Source organism: Puntigrus tetrazona, chromosome 8 (assembly GCF_018831695.1).
Source record: "Puntigrus tetrazona isolate hp1 chromosome 8, ASM1883169v1, whole genome shotgun sequence".
NCBI lineage: Eukaryota > Metazoa > Chordata > Actinopteri > Cypriniformes > Cyprinidae > Puntigrus > Puntigrus tetrazona.
This window is the reverse complement of record NC_056706.1, coordinates 6,576,325-6,602,609: the sequence shown is the minus strand read 5'-3', so window position 1 is coordinate 6,602,609 and position 26,285 is coordinate 6,576,325. Positions and strand designations below refer to the sequence as shown.

The 26,285-nt window shown below is 35.8% G+C and overlaps 2 protein-coding genes across 2 annotated transcripts; both read left to right on the top strand.

The window, feature by feature from the left end:
• Positions 1-5,034: 5,034 nt before the first annotated feature.
• On the top strand, positions 5,035-15,401 carry si:ch73-61d6.3 (occludin). The gene is given in 9 exon segments (XM_043247853.1): positions 5,035-5,167; positions 5,536-6,309; positions 7,139-7,300; positions 10,658-10,784; positions 10,787-10,808; positions 11,786-12,004; positions 13,372-13,543; positions 13,629-13,670; positions 13,784-15,401. Coding segments are annotated over 8 exon segments (1,593 nt in total). The 5' UTR covers positions 5,035-5,167; positions 5,536-5,559; the 3' UTR covers positions 13,883-15,401.
• Positions 15,402-15,528: 127 nt separating this feature from the next.
• zgc:194990 (uncharacterized protein LOC568410 homolog) lies at positions 15,529-26,285 on the top strand. The gene is made up of 10 exons (XM_043247854.1): positions 15,529-15,784; positions 17,820-17,904; positions 18,778-18,876; positions 19,012-19,113; positions 20,866-21,030; positions 22,436-22,573; positions 22,680-22,731; positions 23,104-23,130; positions 23,280-23,306; positions 24,198-26,285. Exons 2-10 carry the CDS (start codon positions 17,842-17,844, stop codon positions 24,758-24,760), a joined length of 1,236 nt encoding a protein of 411 aa, XP_043103789.1. The 5' UTR covers positions 15,529-15,784; positions 17,820-17,841; the 3' UTR covers positions 24,761-26,285.

Here is a 26,285-nt window from a genome sequence, read left to right as displayed (position 1 = left end):
GGGTGCCGTCAGAATGAGAGTCCAATCAGCTGATAAAAACATCACGGTAACATTGCTCGCGGATTATTGCATTGTTTTCAACAACGGTTTGGACTCTCATTTTGACGGCACCCATTCACTGCAGAGGGTTACTGCTGAGCGAGTGCTCTAATGCTAAATTTCTCTAAATCTGTTCCAATGAAGCAATTGCCTTCCGAAGTAACATTCGCAAAATATAGCTCATAACGTTGCGGTAATGACCCCCTAACTGTACTTTTTCTCTTACGTGTGCAGTTGTGAAAGTTGATATATTCAGCCAGTTCAAAGGAGTGGGTGCTGTGATCTGGATAAACGTGTCTCATCTCACCCTCATTGATATTCTTTCTTGTATTATGTCTTGTTTTAGTAATTGACTTCAGTGCTACAAAGGGCTTCAGTGACACGCACGGCATGCATAAACATGTGATCAAAATACAGTTAAATGCAAATTAATAGCTATTCAGAATGAAGAACACTTTCTCAGATGATTGTACAATCACACAGGCTCTGCCTAGTGGTGCGATATTACAGTACATTAGGAAATTATAGATTATAGAAATTTTAGAAAAAAATAGTGCTGGGCAACGATTAATTGCATTTAATAGTATCCAAAATAAAGGTTTGGTGTGTGCTGTATATATTTTTATGTATATTTTAATTCACACACATATATATATATATATATATATATATATATATATATATATATATATATATATATATATATATATATATATATACATACACATTTTTTTGTAAAAAAAATATATATATATATATATATATATATATATATATTTTTTTTTTTTTTTTTTTTACAAAAACTTTTGTTTTAGATGCAATTAATTGAGATTAATCCTTGCACAGCACTATAAAAAAATAATAATAATTTGTAATATTTTTTTTTATATTTACTTTCCTCAGAAATTACATATGATATGATTTATGTAACATATAAAAAAAATAGCTTAAACTTCTCCCTGCCTCTTTTTCCTCTCATTCAAATGACCTAATTTTTCTCTCTCAAAAACTTAGGGAAGGCTTTAGGGTAAAATGAGTTACAAGGTAAGATGATTCTTTTGCATACGGTGAAGGGTTGCACGTGGTGAACGTGGATATTATATCCAAAAATGTGTTTCTTCCCTTTCTACACGTACACGTTCCAATCGTGTCATGAGTTTGGATGATTTGGAGAAAACTGACAAAGTACTTTTACACACATTACACTTTAGTTAGTTGGTTCATCTTATCCCAGCTTCATCTTTCTGTTCACACTTTCTGCAGTAAAAAAAAAACTAAAACAAACGTTTTGTGCCATAAAGCTGTTTTACACTGAAATTCTTCTGTCACAGAAGTTGTTTTACTTCAAAAGTGCTCTGGTGTGGGGAAATTCCATTTGCATTAATATTTAAAAAAAAAAAAAAAGGAAAAAAAAGGCCAGCACTTTCTGCTTTTCCCCTGCACGTCTGAACTCGACTCTCCTCCCAGATCCAGTAGCTTTATTAATATTTAAGAACCAAAACAAATAAACCTGGCACATATTTCATGCAGGTTTGTTTTCCCGCTTGTTTTAGATGGGGCATTCTCAGTACCGCCAAGGGCACGGAAGTGATGTGAATTAATGGATTGATCAATTATTTATTACTTTAAAAAATGCCCATATAGAGTAATACCCAAATCTCGGTCATGTCTGTTATGATCATTCTAATCTCTTAACATAAAAAATATACTTTTTTCAGGATCCTCATCTTATGCTCAAATTATCAAATTTTGAGAGTTATACATGTTAAAGAATCAGTTTTTTGATTTATATTATTTATATTCCTACCAAATTTTTCCTTCGTTGACAGTTAGAGCTATGGCCTGATGCATAAACTGCTGTTTCAACCTTTTTTTTTTAAATTAATATTAATCCAAAAAGTAAAACTGATTTCCCTGATGATTTGAACTGACATTCAGCTAAATAACTACATAAAAATATTAAGAGTTAAAACAAGTACGCCTCCTTTTGTTCACAGTCGACCATGGCTAGTATTTTAATTTAGTAGCACTTTTAACAAGTTGCACAAGAAAGCATGCGCCATGTTTATTTTTCACCTTGTTTTATTCCCATGCCATTCTTTAATTCAACGCAAGACGGCGCTATTTAACTGCTGTATGCAAAAGTTGAGTTTTAAAAATGTAATAAATTGCTATTAAAGTATTTTAAAAAATCGCGTACCGATATATTTGATGCGTCTTATAATTTTATCAACCGATAAATAATGTTCCAGTGTTAAGAAATAATTAAATACATCCCAGTTTCTTGTATCTTCATTCTTGCATTGAAAAAAAAAAACATCAATTAGGGTATAATTGATGTTTTTTTTCAATGCAAGAAAGAAGATACAAGAAACTGCATTGAAATGTAATAACATATAGAAAAGGGTATATATTATATGCATATTTAATATCATCATAAGCCTTAATAAACTTACATTTTTAGAGATGTGCACTTGTTTTCGCACCACAAATGATGTCACTTATTGTAGGGTGATATCATAAAGGAATCAATGCCTGAAATATTTCTTAATAAATAAAATGGCTGTCTGTTTGTTGTTGTAGTTTTTTAACGTAGGCTATGTGATAAAAAAAAATAATAACAACACCTGCTGCAACGCAAGGTGAAATGATCTAAAATCCGTCCTTAGTTGACCCAGTTGCGATACTATCATAATATAAACCAAACTAATACAATTTAGCCAAAAAATAAATAATTTAGGGACAAGCTAAAATGCTCAGTGAGCGAAATAACCCGCCCTCAGCCGCTTTTGTCCAATGGGATTAAACCTGGTTTGACCGAGCGAGCTCGAGTCACGTATCTAGATTTAGATCGAGTAAACTTCTTGTTCTCAAGGAAGTTTATTTTTACAGCCGTTCACGCATTTCCACCCACATCTTTAGGAGAGGGTCAGGAGACCGACACAGATGTGCAGGAGCAGGTGGACCGGAGAGCTTTACACAGGCGCGACCGTCTCAAACTACACTTTTACTTTGACAAGCTCCGTTTTTTGAGCTTTTTTTTTTTTTATCCCTTCCTGCGATTGAGAACTGAAGACGAAGAAGAATCTGGGAAAATAACAATAACAACAACAACAACAACAGCAACAACAGGAGAAATCTTCGTTTCTTCAGGTGAAGGAAGATTGAAAAAGGTAAGTGATGTTTTGCGTGTTTATTTGAGATTAAAAATTGTAGTTTATACAAAAATGTTTATATTGTAGAATAGAATTGTGTATAGTAATATTAAGCACTTGTCGCAGTATTTTGTATGCGCGTGCATTTAGGTCTTTTATTAAAAAATAATTGTCTCAAAAGAACAATTAAAACTTATTTTAGTGTGTTATAGAAACAAGCAGAAGTTAGTTAGTACATCACTAGCCTGCCCTTGCGCTATTATTTTTGGACGTAAATAAATAACATTATGACAATAGCATGTTCGCCACGGAAATACCATGCTTCATACCATGGTAATGCTTACTTATACCGAGGTATGATGCTTGATGTTTTTGATCATGTACTATGCCAGTGTGCTTTGATATACCTTGCACATGTCATGCATAAAGTACCACTGTATTATGAGGCTGACAATCAGTAAATGTTTTAGCCTAAAAACCGAGTGAATCTGCTGTATGTCAGTCCTAACCTCTCACCTGTTGTCGGTCGTTCAAAAGATTCATTAATCAATCATAAGGGAAATCAAAGCTGTGCTGTGTTGATAAATAGGAAAGGATTCTCTCGAGGACACCTGATCACTACAACCGTATCTGCCTACGTATGTAGCACCCCCACTCCGGAGCGGCCAGACAGTGAAGCTCTTGTGTTTTTCTGTCCAAACCTCTTTTTTTTTTTACCCCAGGCCTTTATTACCATGGTGACCATGCACAGACTGAGTGCAGCCTTGACTTTTTGCTATAACAAAGGAGAGAAGTTGGGGGGAGGCCGGATAGTAGGTGAACACATAGTAACTAGACAAATGGGTTTATCTAGGCCTTTGCCAGGGACTGAAAGTGTATGCATTTTTTTGCATTTTCATAAAGTATTTTTCTGTTGTTGCGGTCTTGCACTCTACAGTACACATTGAGATTTTTTATTCTGTTATAATTTAAATAGTGCTTTTTTTTAAGACATTAACAAACTTTATACATTTGGATAAGCTGTAATGCTATTTAATGTTATTATTCAAACACTATTTATGTATTATTTTATGCATTTTTATTATTTAAAATATTTTACTTTTATATTATTGAAAAAAACGTAAAATCGTGACATTGTGATTTTAAATATAAAGACAAAAAGTCTGAATTATTTAGAATTTTTTTTTATTTTGAATGCGTTTTCTATTACGTTTGAGATTATTTTAAATATTCGATTGAAGTACAAAACGTTCAAACATCAAAACTTCATATTACATCTAATAATGTAAAAATGTTAAAATTCACGTTTATTCTGTTTTACACCCTTTTTCATGAAAAATGGATTGTGCTGAGTGTTATTAGAAATGTTAGTAGAATTTGTGGCAACATAAAAGTGCATCTAACGTTTAAATGTAACTGCAGTTTTAGACATATTTTATACAATTTTTGTTAAGTACTTCTTGATGCCCGTTCTGTCTGTTTTGCATCGGTTGTGACCTTGAGCATATGATCTGAAATTAAACAAACGGCGTGTTTGGCCAGAATTGAAATCTATGCATTTCAAAGTCAGTGCTGGACAATGGTTGAGATTGAGTTTAACTCCCACGGTCAGAGCTGTAAACAGTGTCTTTGTGTGGACAGACTCTGATCCCTGGTGCCGATGTCTCCACTCTTCTCTCTGTTGTTACCTCACCCTGATAAACAGCACAGTTATTTCAGCACGGTGGTTACACTATTTTTTTGTGGTTTTGGGTAACGTCATTTTGGCCAGTGTATTAATTGATGTCACTGCTGATGTGCTGATGTAGGACGTTTAAAGGGACAGTTCACCCACGAATGAAAATACTGTCATTAGTTACTCACACACGTTTCGTTTCTACCCTGTATGCTGTTTATGTTTTCCAGGGTATCAACCATCAAAAAGACGCATACTTATTTTGTGTTTAAATCTGTTTCCATTGCATCATCTTTAGGTATATGCATTACTAAAATATTACTTTTGTTGATGGCTTTTAGAGGCTTTTGCATTTGAACTCAATTACAATTGAAATCAACTACAATTTGTTTAATAATTAAGGTAAAATATTTATTTTTCTAATATTACAATATCATTTTGCCAAGGATTTTATTTATTAATATTATTATTATTATTATTATTCATAATTTAGATCTGTGTCTTACACAAAGCTATTGCATTGGATTGGTCAAACTTTTTTTTTTTTTTTTTTGGGGAATTAAAGAAATTATTTCACAAATGTAGAACCTGTTGCATATATTTATCTGCCTGTAACACCTAAGTGATGCTGTGATGCATATTTATACATTCATTTGCTTTTGTTAGCAGGTCATTGGACATCTTTGAAAGATGTTCGAGAAACAACCCTACGACAGTCCCCCGATGTACACCCCGCCTTCCAATGGCTTCGGACCACCGGGGAGCTTCCAAGACCCACGGAGTGAATTCGATCCCTACCCTCCACCTCCAGGATCCTACTACGTGGGCGAGGAGGTGCCACAGCACTTCTACAAATGGCTCTCTCCTCCTGGAATCGTCAAGATTATGATGGGAACGATCATAATCCTCTGTCTGGGAATCTTCGCCTGTGTGGCCTCCACTCTAGTCTGGGACATGCAATATGGATTTGGTTACGGATCTGGATATTCGAGCTATCCTGGATACGGGAGTGGATACGGATACGGCAGCGGGTACGGAAGCTACGGATACGGAAGTGGATATGGATACGGAAGCTACTACAATTCTTACCCGACCCCTTACTCGGCAAAGACCAGCATGATCGCCATCGCCGCGATAAACTTCATCATCGCTTTGGGACTCTTTGCAGTCAGCTTCTCCAAAACAAACACGTTCCGCAGCAGAAAGTACTACCTGGCGGTGCTTGTTATTTGTTCTATAATGGCCGTGATTCAGGGCATCATAAACATTGTGTACATTGTAGGAGTGAACCCTATGGCCCAGAGCTCCACCAACTCATACTACAACCCCATGCTTCTGATGTGTCAGAACCTCTATGGCAGCAGTGTTACAGGAATGGGGGCCGGTTTTCCTGTCTATAACCAGTATTTGTACCACTACTGCTACGTGGACCCTCAAGAGGTACCATTGAAAGCTACTGCATGTTCGAAATGTCTTTGGAGACTGCATTTAATTTATGTTTTCTTATAGTCTACAATCAAAGCATTGCCATAGACCATAATTTCAACTCCTCCGGTGTGTAAATCCATACAGGAAGTGCATTCTCACACACAAAGCCCGATCTAACCCTGTTATATTTTGTTGCTATAATCTGTTGTGTTTTGGTTGAATTATGCAAAAATGCTAATTCTGCCATCACTCACTTAGCTTTTAGTAGATGCTGGTAGAAACTTGCATCCAAACCCATTCATCCCATTCAGAGTTTCATCTCTCCATGGAAAGTCCATGAACCCAAAACATTTTGTTTTTAAAAATATTTCATAAAGATTTTCTAAAATTTCTAAAAAGAAAACGAAAAGTATTTGATTTGAGCAGTTTAATTCAATTCCAATAAAGAGACATGATCACTTTATTCAATGAAAAATTAATTTAATATATATATAATATAATATATATATATCATATATATATATATAATAATATTTATTAATGTATTTTGAAATTTGAAAGTATACTCAAATATGGTATAGTAATAATATAGCAATATGTACTTATAAGTAGTTCCTCCTCAAAAAGGCAATTTTAGTTTGAGCAATATGTAAATTAGTTTTGAGGAATGTATGAAATTTAAATTTTGTTGTTGTAAGCTAAAAAAAAAAAGTAATCCATACATACTGTGTTAATAACTCAGAACTTTTGTTTCATGGTAGAACTAATCGTGACAGTTAGATGATTATTAAGATGTTTATTGCAGTGTAATACATTTTATGTGCACTTTCGTTGTTTGCAGGCAGTTGCAATGGTTTGTGGGTTCATGGTTGTGGTGGCACTGGCTGTGGCGGCCTTCTTCTCCTATAGGACCAGAAGTAAAATCTGGCACTACGGGAAGCCCAACATCTACTGGGATCGACCACTAATGGGAGGACCTGAGGGCAGAGATGTGGAGGATTGGGTAAGTTTCCTTATTACACATATGCTGAGACGTGCTGCATGGAGGAAGAAACACACGGTCACTAATTAAGTGGCCCACCCAGATCAAAATGGCATGAAGTGTCTTGCCTAAGGGGATGAAAATGAAAGGCCAGTGTCGGGCTTATTGCTAGTCTCTAAAGCAAACAGCATCCAAATACTTTGGGGTGGAAATGCCTATACCTTTAATTGTTCCTTGAGTCACATATATATAGTAGGCTCTAGCATCCCAGCAATTGTATATGGGGCAAGGAGTTTCCTTGTCTTCCTTGTCTTCCTTGTCCTTTTTGTTTTGGTAGACTGGGAGCGGTTTGAAGGTGTGTTTTGAAGTCATATATCCTTTAATAGTTTCAGTGGCCTGTGCGACACTGGTGATAATTCAGTCACAAGGTTGAATGTGTTGCTGATATGGTCTGTTTGTTAACAGCCAGCCCAGTTTCGTTGTGAATAATCATTAACCAACCTGAGAAAGTGAAGCGGCCTTTAACTCCTTGGCGGACGATTACAAACAGCTAAACTTTTGTACTACCAAGACAGTTCAGAAAGCTTGAATTAGCATTTCTTTACAGTTCAAAGAATAATTAAGTGGCTGAGACACTTTCAAAGTGTGACCACTGGTTGGTATTACTGATTTTAAATAAATAAGTATATTTAAGATTATAATTAGATTATAGTTAGATATAATTAGATAAAGACTAAATGAATTAGAATTAAAATGAGTGAATTAAAATAATTGGCTTAAAAGTAGAGAAAATACATAAAATATTTTTTTTATTTTCTGTTTGTATAATATAAACATATTAATAATATTTAATTTTCCTTGCCGAATATAGTTTGAAATATATGCTAGGTACATGCTGCAGTAAGTTCAGCTTGAGGAAATTTTTCTTAAGTGATAAAATGGTTAAAAATAAAAGAGAAAATATATGTAACCTAAATTCATCAAAACTATATTAGTGCATTTAATCTATTTTAGCATTTTGAAAGAAAAAATAAATAAAATTTAAATTTTTCCATATGGAATTGCATGCGTAAAGTTTTTTTATGAATACATATTTAAACATTATGTACTGAAAAAGTACTAAACTGCTTACGTTCTAAGCTGACAATCAGCCATGTTTATTTTATCTTTGTATTTTTTTTTAAATCATCCTGGCTAGTATATTAATCACTGTCTGTTCACATTGCATCCGCAGTTTTATTTGTGTTACAGAACAGTGTGTTTCTGTTATACAGTACATTAGTGCTGTGTAAGAGAACATGAGTCATGTTATGTGTGTGTGCGCGCATCACTCAATAACATTGCATTACTCACTGTGACTCTTATATTATTATTAAAAGAGAAGCAATTAAAGCAATAAGTGTTATTCAAGAAACAGGCGTTTTGCAATTAAAAAAAATAAAAGATCTTTAATTGAATTATCTTCAATTTAAGTATAATTGAGATGACTGTTGGAGTCATAGCGAGGAAAAATAACAGATGAGATCCCTTTAATATATTAATTGTTTTCCTAGACGGATATGCAAAGATTACATGAGAGCAAAAAGAGATCAAACTGTGCTCACTGCTCACATGTATTAAAATACCAATGTTCAGTCATGTCAATATGAACTCAAATATATTTTTCCAAAAATTTCATTCATAATTCCGTAGCTCTATACTTTTAACGCGTGTTGATCATTTATTAAGCTCTAAACTGAGCACGAACCGCCTGTAGTAAATCTTTCGTCCGGGTCTACAGGTTATTAATGAACCCGTAGCTGGCGGTGAAGGCTCCGTGGGGTGCGGTTTGATTTTGGATTAAGTCCACTGGAAACATAATTACTACCGTCATGAGACTGCCCTGGTATTTCAGTAAATCTATGAGTTCTGACAGCGTTCCTCACACTCCCTTTGAATACCCTTCTCTCCTTGCCTTTCTATCTCTCCTTCACCTTTTTCTGGTGCAAAAGGAGGTCACGAAACGTCCCTCTTTTCTGTGTTCTCAAGCATTCTTTCCCTGCTTATGTAGCGTGATCGCGGATCAGCGGTGGCAGTAGCTCATGCAGGGAAAGCATTGTTGGAATTCCTGGATGATTTGAGCTCTTCTGCACAGTGGCTTTTCCCCTTCTCCCCAGCTGCAGGGAAACGCTCCTCCACCCTCTTTCCTGCTGCGTCCTCCTTCCCTCCACACACACACACACACACACACACACACACACACAGCCCCTTTAAAGCAAAACAAACAATTTCACCGACACACACACCTGATGTTATTGTTTTAGCAGTGTACTGTTCAGAGTTGTTTTTCCTTATTGTTTTTCCTTATTTCCGTTTATCCACCCCTCATATTTTAGTATTATAAAGTATTATAAATCACATATTATGCCAGAAATCTTTTTTATTGGCATTGTGTTTTTTGTCACAAAATACTCACATGCTGAGAAAATCCTCTGAAATCACATCTCAACAGGAAGAGCAAGAGCACTTTTGCTTCTTATTCCCTACAGTCTTTCCTGTACAGTGGCAGAAGGAAAATAAAGCCTGAACAATGGATCTAAAATGGTTTTTGTGTTGGTATAATGTTCTGCACGTTTCAATGCCGTTTCAAAAGTCTGCAATCAGCACAGAGTTACGATGTTAACAATGTACTTTTTGTGCATTATAGTAATATATACAGTATAACGTCCTTACAAGTAAAATTGAATTTAAATTAAATTTTCCCAAACAGATTTTTAGCATTTAGTTTTGCATATTACACTGCTGTTTAAAAGTTTGGAGTCAGAAAGTTTTTTTTAAGCAAGGGTGCATTTACGTTCATAAAAGATACTAAAAATGCATTGTTTTCCATACAAGCAGTCAATTTTTTTTCAGTATTGATAGGAAAAATAATTATAAATGTTTTTTTAACACCAAGTCAGCATATTATAAAGGTTCATGTGCGACATGAGACTGAAAATTAAGCTTTGCCATCACAAGAATAAAATACAACTGAAATTGAAATAGAAAACAATTGCAATAATATTTTGCAGTATTTACTTGCATTTAAAAATCTTCAAGCATCATGTGAAGCTGTGGAATATGGTAATGAAAAACTAAAATATTTCTGCTAACATTTATAAGCAGAATTATTTAAATGATGCAATATTTTAAGTAATAAATTTTATCCAGATTTAAAATGCTACTACTCATCAAACGAAAAGACCATTTGAGATTCACATATTCATTCTCACTTGCTTGCTAGTTGTCATTATCTGAGATATGTTGCTTCCTGTTGTTACGCACGTCCTACTACAGTATCTGTTCAGATATAAATCAAAGTTTGCAGAATTTGCACTAAACAGTTTGTTCTTTTTTCAGGTCAACCATGTACAGGATGGACAGAGCGTGCAGGAGGCATCCATGGTGTTTTCGGAGAAGATGGCTCCTGTTCTGGTTTCGGCCCCCAGTGTCGGCTCCATCCCCCTGAAGACCGCCAGTGTCTTTAGTTCGAGACCAACAATGTTATCGGGTGAGTGAGTGATCCGACCCTGGCATAGCTAGAGACTTTAAAGCTTAGCTCCATGTGAACAGGCAATATTGCATGTCGCTTCTTAGGAAATGCTTGAGCTCACTTTATAGCTCAAGGCCTTAATAAGTTACTTGGAATTGCATTCTAGTTGTCCACACACTAGTGATCAAAAGTTTGGGGTCTCTCAAAAGTGCATTTATCTAATCACATATACAGACAAAACAGAAATGTTCTTAAATATTATTGCATTTTAAAAAAACATTTTTTTTTAAATCCGGCATTTGAATGGCAATGTACGGTTACTTTTGTAGCGACCTTGGTTAGCTGATGTTAAATCATCAGTGCTATTGTCTGGATCATTAATCTGCCTAATGGTTTAGGCCATTAGTTTTATGAAGTCAGGTCAGATTACACCAAATATGATGTGTCTTGGCATGAGATCAAACTTTTTGCAATTTTTAATCAGATGTTCTTCCATTATAATTTGTTTTTAAATCGGGTCTGTCCCTCCTTGTCTGGCTCGGTCTTTTTTATGTGGCTTACGAGCTTCAGTGGTATTGATTCAGTATAAATGAATTAATGCCATTTTTTTCCATAGACATCGTCCCTTTGTGGAGCAAGCAGTGCATTACAGTAAAAGATGATTGGCTTTTTAATTTTTCATTAAAAACAAAAAAAAAGGTTATTCTGTAGTTTGACCTAATATGTTTACCGGAAAACACAAAAACATCTAATGAAGAAAAACATATTGCTTAATAACAGTGAAATGTAAAACGCCAGCTTGACATTTCAATATATCTAAAATGCTTGAGCAAATTATATTTTGATGCAATATTGCAGTTTTGTTTCTGTTAATGCAGCTGTTTGTTTATTAACAGAGTATGACGGCTTACACATTGTCATACAGTACCTCATATATTATTTATGTGTATAATTTGACTTTTTGGATAAAGAAGTAACAGTTTTTTCACCCACAGTTACCCTGAGCACTCTTTCAGCCGGCCGTTCCATTCTACATCCCCATCTGGAGAAGTGAGCTCCAGCCCCTCCGACCAAACCGACACCATCCGCAAACCGTCCGCCTCCAGAGGCAAGAGACGCAGGAGGAACCCTGAGCTGGACGAGTCTCAGTACGAAACCGAGTACACAACGGGAGGAGAGACTGCCAACGATTTCGACGAGGATCTGTGGACACGGTGAGAACTATTTGTGGTTCACACAGGCCCAAGTTTAGTAGCCCATTCCCTTGAACACAGCAAGGAAGTCTGTAGGAGATAATCATCTCTGGCACGCATCTCCACATGCTACCATAACACACAAAATTTAGGTTAATGGGTTAAAAGTCTTTGCATATGCGTCCATGTTTACATATGTTGTTTGGTTGGCTGTGATAAGTCAAAAAACAGATTTTGTTTGGGTTCACTCATTGCTGGACTAAATCTTTCTGCAAATAATAAACTTGCAGGGGAAACATTACATATAAATATAACACTTAACATTCTTTTAAGGTTTATACATCTTTGATAATAGATTTATATTTGTAATGTTCATATGCTGGTATGTACTGCATAATGGATCATTTAAAAAAAAAAAAAAAAAATATATTAAAAAAAAATATATTTTTTTTTATATATATACAAAAATACAAAATACAGGCTTGAAAGTTTGAGCGGTAACTTAGTAAAAAGTTCACCTTAGTAAGAAGCTAAGGAATTTTTTCAGCAAATACTCGTACTTATTTCACATTAGGTGAATTTCTGTAAATAGTAGTATTTCATATTAGCAAAAATTAAGTATTGAATTTATGAATTTGTTGATGAATAGTAGTATTTTTACATTAGCTACAATGATGGTATTTCACATTAACAACATTTCTTTAAATGGTTGTATTTTACATTAGCAATTTTCTCTCTGGCAAGTGGTTTTATTTGACATTGTGAAATTCTTTCAAAAGGTTGTAGTTTACATACATTTTCTCACATCTGTGAATTCATGGCCAATTACAGTATTTCACAATATTGAAAATGCAAATGGTAGTACAGTGTTTCACGTTAGCCAGTTTTGGTAGTATTAGGTAATATTTCACATTAGTAAAATTTTAAAACGTCTTGGTGTCTCACATTAGTTTAATTTTGGTGAACGGTAGTATTTCACATCAGCAAAATTTAGTAAAATTAGCACAATTTGAAATACCACAGACCATAATGCCCTCGCTGATTATGCATGTTAATTTTCGAATGATTGGATTTTGCGTACAGATCGTCACTTTGTAATGGTAAATGTGTGCTCCTTTAATCGGTTTATATTGGTTTGTTTTTCAGCGTGGCAACTGAAAGGTTGTCAGTTCAAACTCCACAGCAGTTAATCCATGAAACACCGCCGTTGTTGCTTTTATCAGGTCGCTTAACTGTAGGTGGCTCCAGGAGGGATTATTGCTGAAAAGTGTCTGCTTATCCATTTATTTAAAAACCACCAAATGACCGTTAATCTTAATTTTCTTGCCTGCTTTAAAGCTCAATATACACGCTGCCATCCAACTGCCTTCTCTTTCCTTCCCGATCAGTCTCTATCCGGAGATCGCGTCTGACACCCAGCGCCACGAGTACAAGAAAGAGTTTGACTCGGATCTCAGGACCTATAAGGAACTGTGTGCCGAAATGGACGACATCAACGATCAGATAAACAAGCTCAGCAGAGAGCTGGACACGCTTGAAGAGGGCTCGTCCAAGTACCACGTGAGCGACTAAAGCATTTCAGATGACCGCTTCACCTCGCTGTTGTTCGAAATCCATCTGACTTTTTATTTATCTCACGTTACAGGCGGTAGCAGAGGAATATAATCATCTCAAAGACCTAAAACGGGTGAGTCATGGTTATAAAACTAAAGTATGACTAAACATCTGACTCACAGTAATAGATGCCCTGCTTTTTTGATGTTAATATGAGGCTTTCTTTCCTTTATTCTCTCTGCTCAGATGCCAGATTATCAAAACAAGAAGCACCAGTGTCGCAAACTGCGCCACAAGCTTTTCCATATTAAACGAATGGTTAAGGTCTACGACCGCCGTCAGTAATAATGAGCTCCATCAAACCGCCACACCTGCTCTCCTTGTTAAACACTCCTGCATTTAACTGATGAAGCCTCCAAATGACCGAAGTTGCCCGAAACTGCTGTAACAATGGCTTCACTCAGTGCTTATGATTAACCTGAGATGGTTAGAACTTAAAAATTGTTAACCTAAAGATGGTTGGAAACGAAGACCAGAGATTTCAAAACCGGTCCTTCTAAAGTCTTTCCATTACCTGGAAATTGTTCTTTCACTGGAAACAACTGCTTTTTTTTTTTTTTTTTTTTTTTTTTTTTAAGAGTGCATGACTTCATATAGCCTGTAAAATGCCATAAAGCATTGCAATATTGTTGTTCTGTTTTTTTGTTGTTGGGTGCGGTTATGAGTGATAACTCCAAGGTCAGTTGATTACAGCGGTGCATGTGTTTGTTGGCAGAAATGTACTTTGGACAATCCTCTCCAACTGAGTAATTTGCACCTGCAGTGTCACATCTATGCTATCAGTTTCCTTGTGTATGATTGTAAATGGATCGTGTGGTTCTTTTTTTTTTTTTTTATCGGTTTCTGTAAAGGTGTCTGTGGGGCGCTGCTAGCTTTAAGTCAGGAAACGCAGAGGTTTTTGTTTCGAGGTGTGCCAGAATAGTTCACAGAAACAATTGAGGTTTTTAAACTAGCACGCCATTACAAAAAAAAATTTGTTTAACAACTGACTGCCTCAGTAAAAGAAGAAATGGAAATTTAAATCAAAAATAGAAACTGGAATTTCATATTCAGTTGTGATTTTAACATTGAGTTTTGTACAAAAACTGATGCAGCGCTATGCAAAAATTTATGCAAATATGCAAAGGTTCTGTTCATTTAGTTCTAGATGTTTATATCTCGTTGCATCTGATTCATATCAAAATATTGTGATCTTCCTGCTATTTAAAACCGTAATAGCTGCTTTTATTTCTAACCAATCAAATATCTATGCAAGATCAAATATTGCATTTCTGTTTTGTAATGTCGTTATGGACAACAAAGTAAGTATTGTTCAGTTTTTCTTTTTTACTCATTTTTTGTACGAAATCATTTAAAAGTGGCAAGACGTTCATTTTCAGCTGTTAATGAGATCATGCTTTTCGTTTCTCACGCGCATAACATATTTTACATCTGTACATATTTGTTGTCCTTTCTATTTTCAATAAAGTTTTGTATTTTAAGTTTAAAATATGTGAAATTGTAACCAAGCTATTTGGTTGTTGTTTTTTTCTTTTATTACAGGTTTTTTCGTTTATATTGTTTGCGCACCTTCCTCAAAACTCTTTTGCCTTTTTTCAAGACTGATACAGTTTTTAAGAACCGCGCACACAAGCATGTCTCAAAAGCAAACATTTCCAAACACCTTTAATATTAATTCCTGTTATATTTTTGTGTGGAATTTGAGCGTCATGTTTCAGAAACTGGCGAGTGACAAGTAAAGATTTTGTAAGTTGCAAAAACTGTAATAAAAAAAATCGATGTTATTAAACATAATATAACATAATATATATTCGATTTATGAAAGTAGAATTTTAAGAATTATAGCAAACAATGTTAGAAATGTTAGACAGCTGCGCCCTCTGCTGTAAATAACAAGCCAAGGAGAAGGCGCTCGTCTTTTCTCGGAAACGCAACGGAAATATACGAAGAGTCGTTCGGGAATCTTACGGAAACACACGATCGTTAATCACTCCGCGACAAAAGGCTAATAACTAAAGTACCAAGACGTGTGAAAGCTGATTGGTCACCGCGAGATCCGGCGCACTCCTGCCGCGACTGCTGAGGCGAGGCCATTCAGAGAACCAGCGGCGAGATGCGCGAACGCCACGCGAGGCTGTGATGTAGAAAAACTTTCTGAGGATATTTTTCAAAAGGTTTAACGGAAAGGTATGTGACTTTCGTCTTAGTGAACTTTTTTTTATCCTGTCGTCAACGCGCTGCGTTTAATGACTTTTGAATACGCGCGCACCTGCGTAACATACTGCATTGCGCTTCTCTGAGTTTGAAGCGTATCACGACGCCTTCGTTTATCTTCAGCTTTTCTTGCATCTGCAATCACGTACATTCTGCAAAACCTACTGGAAGACGAAGTGTAGTTTATTATTTAGGTTTTCTAAGTGAGAAAAAATTTGTCGTGTTATTATGCTATGTTAATAACCGTAATGTTTAATAATAATAACTATCGGTAATTGTTAATAAAATGCAAATGCATGATTTTTAAGAAGGAGTCTTTCTTGAGCAGATTTTGTAAAACTAACTTGCATCCAACGCCACCTACTCACTCGCGCACAAAAATACACGCAGGGCTTGTACTGCTTTAATTCGCTTAAAGGATCAGTGTGGGTTCGGGAGATCTGCACCTTGTGCTCGTTCACGTGGTTTGTGTGTCTGAATCTGTCAGGACCTCTTTAATCTGTCCCTGTTCAAACCCGACACGTGGTGCGACATTGCCAACAACCTGCCAGGATGAAAACAAGTGCGCACTGCAGTGTGCACCACAACAACCTGACGAGTACGGTCAGAGAGCCGGCTGTGCGGTGTGATTAATGTTCATGCAGATTGGTGGAGTGGTTGCTAATGTGCCTGAACGGTTGCTAGGGTGTTGCTGAGCAGTTAATTGAGTGTTCTGGGTTGTTTCTAGGTTGCTGCTCATGCCTTTTGTCCATTCTGTTATATAAAAAAAAGAAAGCTTATTAGATCATTACAGAAGGCTGAAGGTCTGAGGGGATGGAACTCTAGTCTGAAAGTTTGTGGTTTTAGGATAAGAAGTTTAAACACACCACCGGTTTGTTTAGGTAGCAAAATTAATTAATTTATCTCATGCATATGCTTTACATGCATAGCTAATCAAAAATGGCAATGTATGGAATTTGTGATCTGTGTACCAGGAGTTAATTAGAGCCTAAATAGAACATGATTGCATTTACTTTTGAGCACATAATTTAGTTCAGAATATAGCGGATCATTTATAAAATCTTATCACAGCCTGGCCATGTTCATTCAGGTATAGTTCATCATAAATGTAATGAAGCTGAAGTAGTTTCTTTGGTGTAACACTGAACTACTGTCCCAAATAGAAAACAAGAGAACATAGCGTACCAAAATAATATAGGAACTTACTTAATTTTATAGTGTATGTGTTGTTTCCTAGGAAATTGTGATTATATGGTGTGGATATTTTTTTTTTTTTTTATCAGTGCATAATGTAGACCCAAATGTACATTATTTAGAGGAGACCTCTTTTGTACTAAAAACAGGAAATAAACTACATTTAACCTGATATATTTATTTATTTTGTTGGCCGGTCAAGCTGTGCGGTGTGTTTAAACTTATTCAAAGTTCTGCATCTTTTTTTTTTTTTTTTTTTTCGTAATTTATTTTTTCTAATTTTCATTTGTCTCTCAAATTGTCATGATTGTAGTATAATTAGTTATTAAAGGTGTCATTTTAAATTAGAAAATGTGAAATAGAAGCCATTTCACTAGTGGTCTGAGACGTTTGGGCTATGTTGTGTGTGTATAAGCTGTTTTTCAACATTGTAGAATGGGTTTGTGAAGTTTTGGGGCTGGAATAAGGAATGGACTGAGTGTCGAGGTGCTCTGGCAGATTGTGTGGGTGTGCTGGAGAAACGCTGAGAAGACGGGCTGATTCAGCGCAATTGCATCCCACTCTGTCCCCGAGCACCCATTAAAAGTGCTCTCGCTGCCTCCTCGGGTCTCTCTGGACCTGGACCCACTGTCGTAATGAGCTGATCGGAGCAGAGCCGCAGAGCGATCAAAAAAATGCGTTGTTGCAGCTTGAGCCCGTGTTGAGTTTGCTGAGTTTTGGAAGTAAGCCTTTTTGCAAACCCCTCCCATCTTACGCTGATCTCAAACAACTCTCTTTCCCACTTTTGCTGTTTTCTGCTTTCCGTCTCTCTCAGATTTTCTAATAGGCTGTCCAATATGATGAAAGATTGCCTTCAGTTCCTCATTGAGCCGGCCAAGAAGCTCAAGTTTCGTCTGAAGGTACAGTAGGCCATTCGTTCATTTGTTGCATCAGAGGACTTTTTTTCAGTAACTTGGAGAAACTTGTATATTATCAGAACTTCAACTAAACGCAGTTGATTTTCATCTAAGCAAACTTTTGTTGTTGTGGTGTCATTTACATCACAGCCTGCAATATTTTCAGCTTATAAAGTAGAATACTTGTTTACCAATGAGACAAAATCAAATGTGAGACATGTGGCATATGAAGAAAATAAGGAAAGTTAAGGTAAATATCATTTGTGACCAATACATTTTTATATGTCACTTTTATACCGAATATAGTTATTTACAGTCTAGGCACATTTGTGAGAACATAAAAAAAATTATGAAATACGATTTGATTTTCATATGATACACGGTAATTGTGTGCATTTGAATAGATCACTACAAGTACATGTGCTTTTCTATTAGATGAGTTGACTTTTATTATAACTAGTTTAGTTGTGCATTATTTTCATCACAGTTTTTCCTGCTAAGAATAATGTAAGAATGAAGAAAATCAAGGAAAATATCACATTTATATTTGAATATTTGTATCGTTTTATTTTGAAAATAATAACTTCCAGTCAAGCCGTAACTACTATTAAACTTGTGGAAAAAGGTTAAAATACTATTTCATAATTTCTTAACACAATTTATTTTACGAAGTTTAAATGAAAATATTGTGTGTTCAGAATAAATAAAATGTTAGCTGTGAAATGGCTCAGCTGTTATAATCCATATAATAATGTCAAGCCCGTAGCGTAACAATATAAAACTTGAGATGTGGTGGAGGTGTTCATGAAAAAAGTTTTACTGTTATAAGCCTGGGTCGATTCTTAGTTACTCCATAACTCCCAACTGTCTGTGCAGGAGACGCGGAAGAGAGTAAAACATGTGAAGAAAGAGCCGTTAACAGAGAGTCAGCTGTTTATAATGGAGCTCGCGCGAGAACTCAACAGAATCTGTCAGGTAAGACAAAAACGTAGTTGCATTGTACCTCTACCTGGCTTTTCTCCAGCTACGTAGTCAGCTATCGAATACATGTCCACACGCATTTTCAAATTTTGTATATCTGCTGGAAGCTCTTGTGCTGATGTCTTTCAGAGGTCAGATATTCTGGCTCACATCTGGACCGGAGAGGATGTATGGCCTCCTCGTGCCTGTCAAGAGTTCATTGTGGAGACCGCCAACATCCTGGAGATGAAGGTTAGAACCTGAGCTGAAATGAATCGCGGGCGGATGAATTCACTGAACGGCACTTCAAAAAATCGTCATTTAAAAAGTCATTTAGCAGACGCTTTAATCCGGAGCGATCCAACAAAGGGCAATGATGCGCCAGTGCTATTGTTTTTTCTAATTGTGTGATAAATAAAAAGAAAACAGAAAAAGAATAGTGCATGCCAGTCTCAGAGGCTGTTTTTGCTTTTGTTAATTGTATAATAAATCAAAAAGAAAACAAATCTGAAAGAAATCAGATAGAAAACAACAAACTAGTGTTAATATGTATTCTAATTAAACACATTTATGTCCTGTTTAAGACTAAAATGCAGTTCTGTGATGTTTATTAGATTTCTGAGAATTTTAAGAGGAAATTCACAAGATTATGAGAAAATTATAATGAAATTTGAATGTCATGTATGTTATGTGTATGCATAACAATTTGTGTAATTCACACTGAAAAATTAAATGCATAGTTTTTTTTGCAATTATAAAAGCAGTGAAATTGATTAGAATTGTACTTGTGGTAATGCTTTCGTGTTTTACCCTCTTTTTTTTTTTTATCCATTCAGGTAGCACTTTTTAGCTGTAGCTTAGCATAGATCATTGAATCTGATTAGACCGTTAGCATCACAATTAAAATTAACGAGAGAGTTTAAATATTTTTCCTATTTAAAACGACTCCTCTATATGAGAGCATATATAACTTCTCATATTCTTTGGTCAGTTTTAAGTGTGACGCTAGCGGTCTAATCCGATTCAATGATCTATGCTAAGCTACAGCTAAAAGTACTATCGCCAGACCCGGAGATCGACTGATTGGATTCAAAAACTCTCTAAAACTCAACTGTTTAACTCTACAGGAGTTCAAAAATGAGCCCATTTTCAAAAAAAGCGGCATGTTCCTTAAAAACTAAGCGAGACTGTGACACAAAAGCATTCTCAGTTTATTTCTGAATGATTCAAATTCTATTGTTCACTAAATACAGTCGCCTGAATTTCCTGTATTCGTTTGGCTGCATTCTACAGAAGACAGTTTTTCAGACAGCTGTTGTTTCTCAGGATCTGCATGGCTTTAATTACAGGCTGATGTTGGTTGGTTCCAGCTTGGTGTTATATTTAGAAAAAATCCTTCTTTAGACACAAACTGCCACTAGTCCCCATAGTAACCAGCTAGTCTGTTTCTATCAGGCTGACTGACAGCTCCAGTGGCTTAAGGGTTTAAAATTCTGTGTCAGTTTTCAAAGGATCAAGCTCTAATCGTGGTTTGTTTTTAAGTTATAGTAGAGTCTGCAGTACTTTTGTGTCCTTGAGCTGTAGTTCGCTCCAGGGCGTCCGCCTCACGGATTTAGTGTACTTTTAAAAAAGCTTGTTGTCAGCACATAGCGTCTGAGAAATCAAAGTAATTGATTTGAGTTAGACACGGGCTGTTTATTAAAAAGGTTACTGCGTCATAAATGTCAGCTCAAGGGGCTCAAGTTATTGAGGCAATTATTTTCAGAGTTACTGATATTGAATCAAAAATACTGTATTTTGCAAAATGTAATTGCATTGAGGGATTTGGAGCAGTGTATGCGGTTATTAAAGATTTTCTGTCATAGGGACGAGTCGGACATTCAACAGATTCATTCCAAAGCCAGATTCAGTTCAAAGATTCGGTATTCAAAAAATCATAAAAGTCCATAACCTGCATGCTGTATTCCAGGTCTTCTGTTTTTGGTTTTTTTTCTCATAATGCAGGAAAATACTGAGACGCCCGTGCAAGTTTATGCTGATCTGCATCCAGAAAAGAGGGACTGGAAGAGTCAGTTGCTGAGCATGCTGGAGCAGGGAGGAGAATATGACATGGGCCCGTACAAAAGGATCATTATGGACTGGACCAGAGGACAGCGCAACAGACACCCGGTCAGGAAGATGCATCTGCGTATACACTGTCAAATCTAACTTCAGGAACAGTATTGAAAACGTTCATACAGAACACAGTAATGGTAATAAAAATCGCTAAATAAATTCATAGGGAGACATGCATTTATATTTGTCTACAAAGCAGTCATTTAAGCATAATGACTGCTAATTAGGGTCATTTAATCAAGCGTGTACAAGCTTTTGTGTGGTAGTGTTTATAATGGCCTCTATATAGCAAATAAGTTTCAATCCATGCTGTAAATGAAGCATCTTACTCTCTCTCTAAGGGTATTAGTCTTGGGTTGCTCTCTGATTAAGAATTAAGATATTAACCTTGCAATGATCCTCTTGTTAGACTGGGTTGATTACAAACGACCTCACTGACTGACCCGAGAGAGACATGCACAGCCTGCTAAGCCGTATAAATTAGCCCTACCGTATTGTTTATCGTTTAATATAATGACTATCTTCATACTGCGTAGGAACCAGGGTTTCTGCAGGTCTTAAAAAACTCTTAAAGGAACAGTTCATTGTAGTCATTGTATTCCATAGTATGGAAAAAAAAAAACTATCGAATGGCTACCAGAAACGGTTACCAACATTTTTCAGAATGTCTTCTTTTGTTTTCAGCAGAAGAAAGAAACTCATTAAAAAGATAGTTCACCCAAAAACGCACTAATTAATCATCCTCGTGTTGTTCCAAACACATAAGACCTTCGTCCATCTTTGGAGCACAAATTAAACTCTCAGATTATATCTTAATAAAATAATATAGAAATAAAAAATATACTTTTTTTTTTTTTAATACAGTGCATAAAAAAATAGTAGAGATCTGTTGAAAGCTGTAAATACAAACAGTGAGTTGTTGTTGTTGCTAATATAATGTGTACACGTTGACGTATTGTTTTTCCAATTTTTTTTCCTGGTCTTAAAAAGACATAAAACCTGCAAAACCCTGAATACCCTAACCCTTAAAATCAATGGAACCTTCCCATTGGATAAAATCTTCTTTAAAGTGTACGAATGTTCTTAAGCATGCTAAAAGAAAAAGCATCTCAGAGCTGAGAGTTAACACTCTTCAGGGAGGTCAACCTTCAAATGTCTAGCTATTAGCTGTCGCACATTAACCTGGATACGAGAAAGCATTTAAACATCGATAAAATTACACACAGTTAAGTCTATAAGGACACGTATCCTTTCAATACAGCATTACCTTTCTCGTGCCTAATCAATAATTCATTCTTTTCTCAGAGTCCTTTTTTTTTCTATTTGCGTGTAACTCGATATCAGTAAATACCGTTAGTGAAGTATCAGCTCTCGTTACAAACCACTCCACTGACCGGCCTTTGACACGTGCAACAAATGAGCAAACCGTGAACGTACTTGCTTCTGGTCTTCCTCTCAGCACGGTATCTGGCCGGGGGAGGCGGTGCTGATGACGCTGGACGACGTGGAGCTGCAGTGGAAGCGGGGTCATCTGTCACATCTGCGGTCGGCCGTGGAGCTGCTCATAGGGGTCGTGTTTGGGGAACATCTGGATAAGGTGGGATGCATCTGAAAACTTTTTTCATCAATTAGCACATTTCATTTTTAGTTTACCTGATAACGGGCTGTTATCGATAACGACTGATTTTTTTTTTTTTTTGTAGGAGCTCATTCCAAGGCTGTGGCTGGTACAAAAACAAAAGACCCAGAAGATCGGTGAGAAGGCAATGACTTTAATGTCCCAGAATTGATTTTGAAGGATAGTTACCTACAGATGACTGTAAGGGATTTTTGCTTCGCTTGTTGCGCCAAACAGAATAGTGAATGCAAAGCTTATAAATCAAACAGTCTGGTATTTTCTGGAATGCAATACTGTGTGTGTGTAAAAAATAAATAATAAAAAAAAAAAAATAAATAAATAAATAAAATATATATATATATATATATATATATATATATATTTATATAGATTAATATTATTATTAATTTTTTTAAAATATTTTATATATATATATATATATATCTCACATAGCAGTTTTATTAGATTGGACCTGAAAACTGATCATTTGTCTATCTGATCTTTTTTAGACTCCACAGGCTACATTCCACACATAGGTGAGAGGTTAATCAATCAAATAATTAATTTTAATGTTATTTTAAACACACTGAAATTCAGCAGCTGTAGTCATCAAGGCTGTCAGTGCAATAGTTATTTGTTATTTCTAATATTAATTTAGTAACACAAATGTCGCTTTTCATTTCAGTGTGGAACTGGATATGTGACGCTGCAGGTATGTGTAGAGGTTGATAAGATCTCATGTCTTTTAAGTCAGTTATGCAGACTGCGTTTAAGTACTGTAAAACAATATTAGTATTAAAATATTTGAATAATCTTATTTGAATACATTGTGAAATTGTAATGCATTCCTGTGTATAGTTCAGCATTGTTACTCTAGTCTTTAGTGTCACATGATCAGAAATCCTTTTAATAAAAAACATTTTGTGTAAATCTTAAAGCATTTTAACAGGATGTATATGTATATCTTATGAAGTGTATTTGCAAAAAAAATACATATTTTTAATTTTCTTGTTTTTATTGTGTTTTAATATTATAATTTTTGGTTTTTTTTAAGTTATTTTTTATATATTCAAATATATGTTTAATGTTATTAAATGTAATAATATCATCTTTTATTGTATTTTATTATTGTATGAGTTTTGAGAATTTTTATGTGTGTTTGTGACCATGACCCCGGACCACAAAATAGTCATAAATCACACAGGTATATTTGTAGGCAAAAATAAATTGGGTCAAAGTCATCATAGGGGTAAATATAATATTTTTTTTCTTTTATACCAAATATCTTTAAAGATTGTTCCATGAAGATATTTTGTAAATACTACTGTTATTTATAGTAAAATATATGATAGTAAAATACTGATATTTTACTGCCATAAATATATCAAAACATATATTTTTTTATCGGTAATATGCATTGCTAAGGACTTTATTTGGACAACTTTACAGGCGATTTTCTCAATATTTAGATTTTCTTGCACCCTCAGATTCAAGGTTCTTAAGTAATTGTATCTATTTATGCATGCATGCGGTACACTATAACATGAAAATTATGCAGTGTGTAAGACATGAATCTAAATGTAAGTGCTGCTGTGTTTTACAGTGGAGGTGACCCTTGACCCAGAGACGGCCAACCCTGCTCTGCTTCTGTCTGGGGACTGCAAGCGCATGCAGTGCGGTCTGGAGCGGCGCGAGGTCCCCCCCAGCCTGCGGCGCTTCGACGGCTGGTGGTGCTGTCTCGGCTCTGAAGGCTTCTCGTCGGGACGCCGGTACTGGGAGGTAGAAGTGGGCGACCGTGACTGGCGTCTCGGGGTGGCCAAAGAATCAGCTCTCTGCAAAGGCTACAGACCGCTGAACGCCCAGAGCGGATACCTGACCCTCCGGCTGGAGCGGGGCTCCGAGCTCAAAGCCCTGACCACTCCGCCCACGCCCTTGCCCCAGTCACTCATCCCGCGGAGGGTGGGGGTCTATCTGGACTACGAGGAGGGGCAGCTGTCTTTCTATGACACCCAGAAGCGTGCGCACATCTACACATACAGCGAGAGGTTCACAGAGAAGCTTTACCCAGTGTTTGGGACGGTGGAGATGGTGCGGGAGATGGTGATCAGGCCTGCAGACCTCAGGGAGCCGTGTCTCTGTAAGGGACAATGTCTGTTCTGCTTGTAATGAACGCGCAACGGATGCGGAAAAATTACACACACCATGAAACAACAGCACTTGATCGATGCTTACAAAAACTAGAAGCATAGTGAAAATTTGACATTTTTTAGAGTAGCTAAAGCTGTGAAATCTGCATCATTGAGGAAATGTTCAAATACTGTTGTTAACCGATCTGATTGGTCAAATGCCCATGTCTTGTCACAGAGAGCAGCACTGATGATGTATTTTTCTAGGCCTGTCTGGAAGTTTGCACGACCCTGATTCCCTCAGCAAAAACACAATGGGATTTTTTTCTTCGGCTTGTTCAAAGCTTGTGGATTATTACAGAAAATAATATCAGTTACCTAAAATTCTCAACTAAATGGTAATATACTGACTGAGCTTGTGTTAACCACAGACCCTATTTCAGGTATTTAACCAAAAACCTTTTCAAAAGACCAGTTGAACGCTGGACTGAAAGTGTTACAGTGTTAAAAACTCATTTCTCATTCTGGCGTACAAAAATACATCATCCCTGCCGAGCACTACCGGTCGAACTAATAAGTGTGTTTAACTTCAGGCAGCACTGCAGAGAACTGACTCAAAGAACACTAAATTGCTTTTATAACCATTCAAAAATATCTTAAGTATTATATTTTGATGTGTTTATCAATAAAACTGATTATAAAAGACGGAATTGTATTGGTATTTTAAAAAAAAACCTTATAGATGGTTTACACAGGCACTGTATTATTAAATTACTAAGCAATTAAAACTAAATAAACTCAAATCTAAAACATTTAAAAAAAAATAATTTTGAAGACAAAAGTTACTAAAACTTTGTTAAAATTTTATGAAAACATATATACGTAGTGGTAATAAAACACTGGCGAGTTGAAGTTGAACACACCTATTGTTGCTGTATGAGACTGGTTAGCATGCAGTTTTCACTTTTTCAGGAAATCAACCCGTGTTATATTTGTGCTTATTAATCTGGGATAGGAATACATTCTTGTGCAGCTACTAAAACATATTCTTTAAAAAAAAAACTTTTAAGGACTTCTTGCTTAAACATACTGATGCACGAGTGCTGGGAATGTGTTTATGATTTCACTTCTGCCACTTTTTTTCTGCAGTTAGTTTAGGTTGAACTGCTAAGTGTATAGATTGTACTCATACTTTGTTTTACAGATGTTTTTTTTTTTTTTTTTTTTAAGAAATTCAACTTAAAATCTACTCTCTCAAATTTCATAGAACGTTCGATATTCAAAATGGAACTGACCGCGATAATGTCATTGTAATATTTCTATTCTTGTTTTATTTGCATACTGAATTTTATTTTTTTTCTTACATCTATTGCATTGTTTATAAGTGCATCACATTCAACTAACTTTTTTTGTTTTTGTCGGTCAGTAACATAAGAAAGCGTATAGAGGGCAGTGTAAGCACATACAATCGATGTAAAGCATTTCATTAGGTCATTTCACAGTGGGCTAAAAACATTCATTTCCACCTAAATCTGTTTTTAATAAACGAAGCTGACACACAAGGA

Bases quoted from the DNA above. Each gene is read 5' to 3' on its own strand.
- zgc:194990 (XM_043247854.1), top strand. From the start codon at position 17,842: ATGATGAAAGATTGCCTTCAGTTCCTCATTGAGCCGGCCAAGAAGCTC. The intron at 21,031-22,435 runs GTCAGGAAGATG...TCTTCCTCTCAG, and splicing joins GACAGCGCAACAGACACCCG to CACGGTATCTGGCCGGGGGA. The intron at 22,732-23,103 runs GTGAGAAGGCAA...GATCTTTTTTAG, and splicing joins ACAAAAGACCCAGAAGATCG to ACTCCACAGGCTACATTCCA.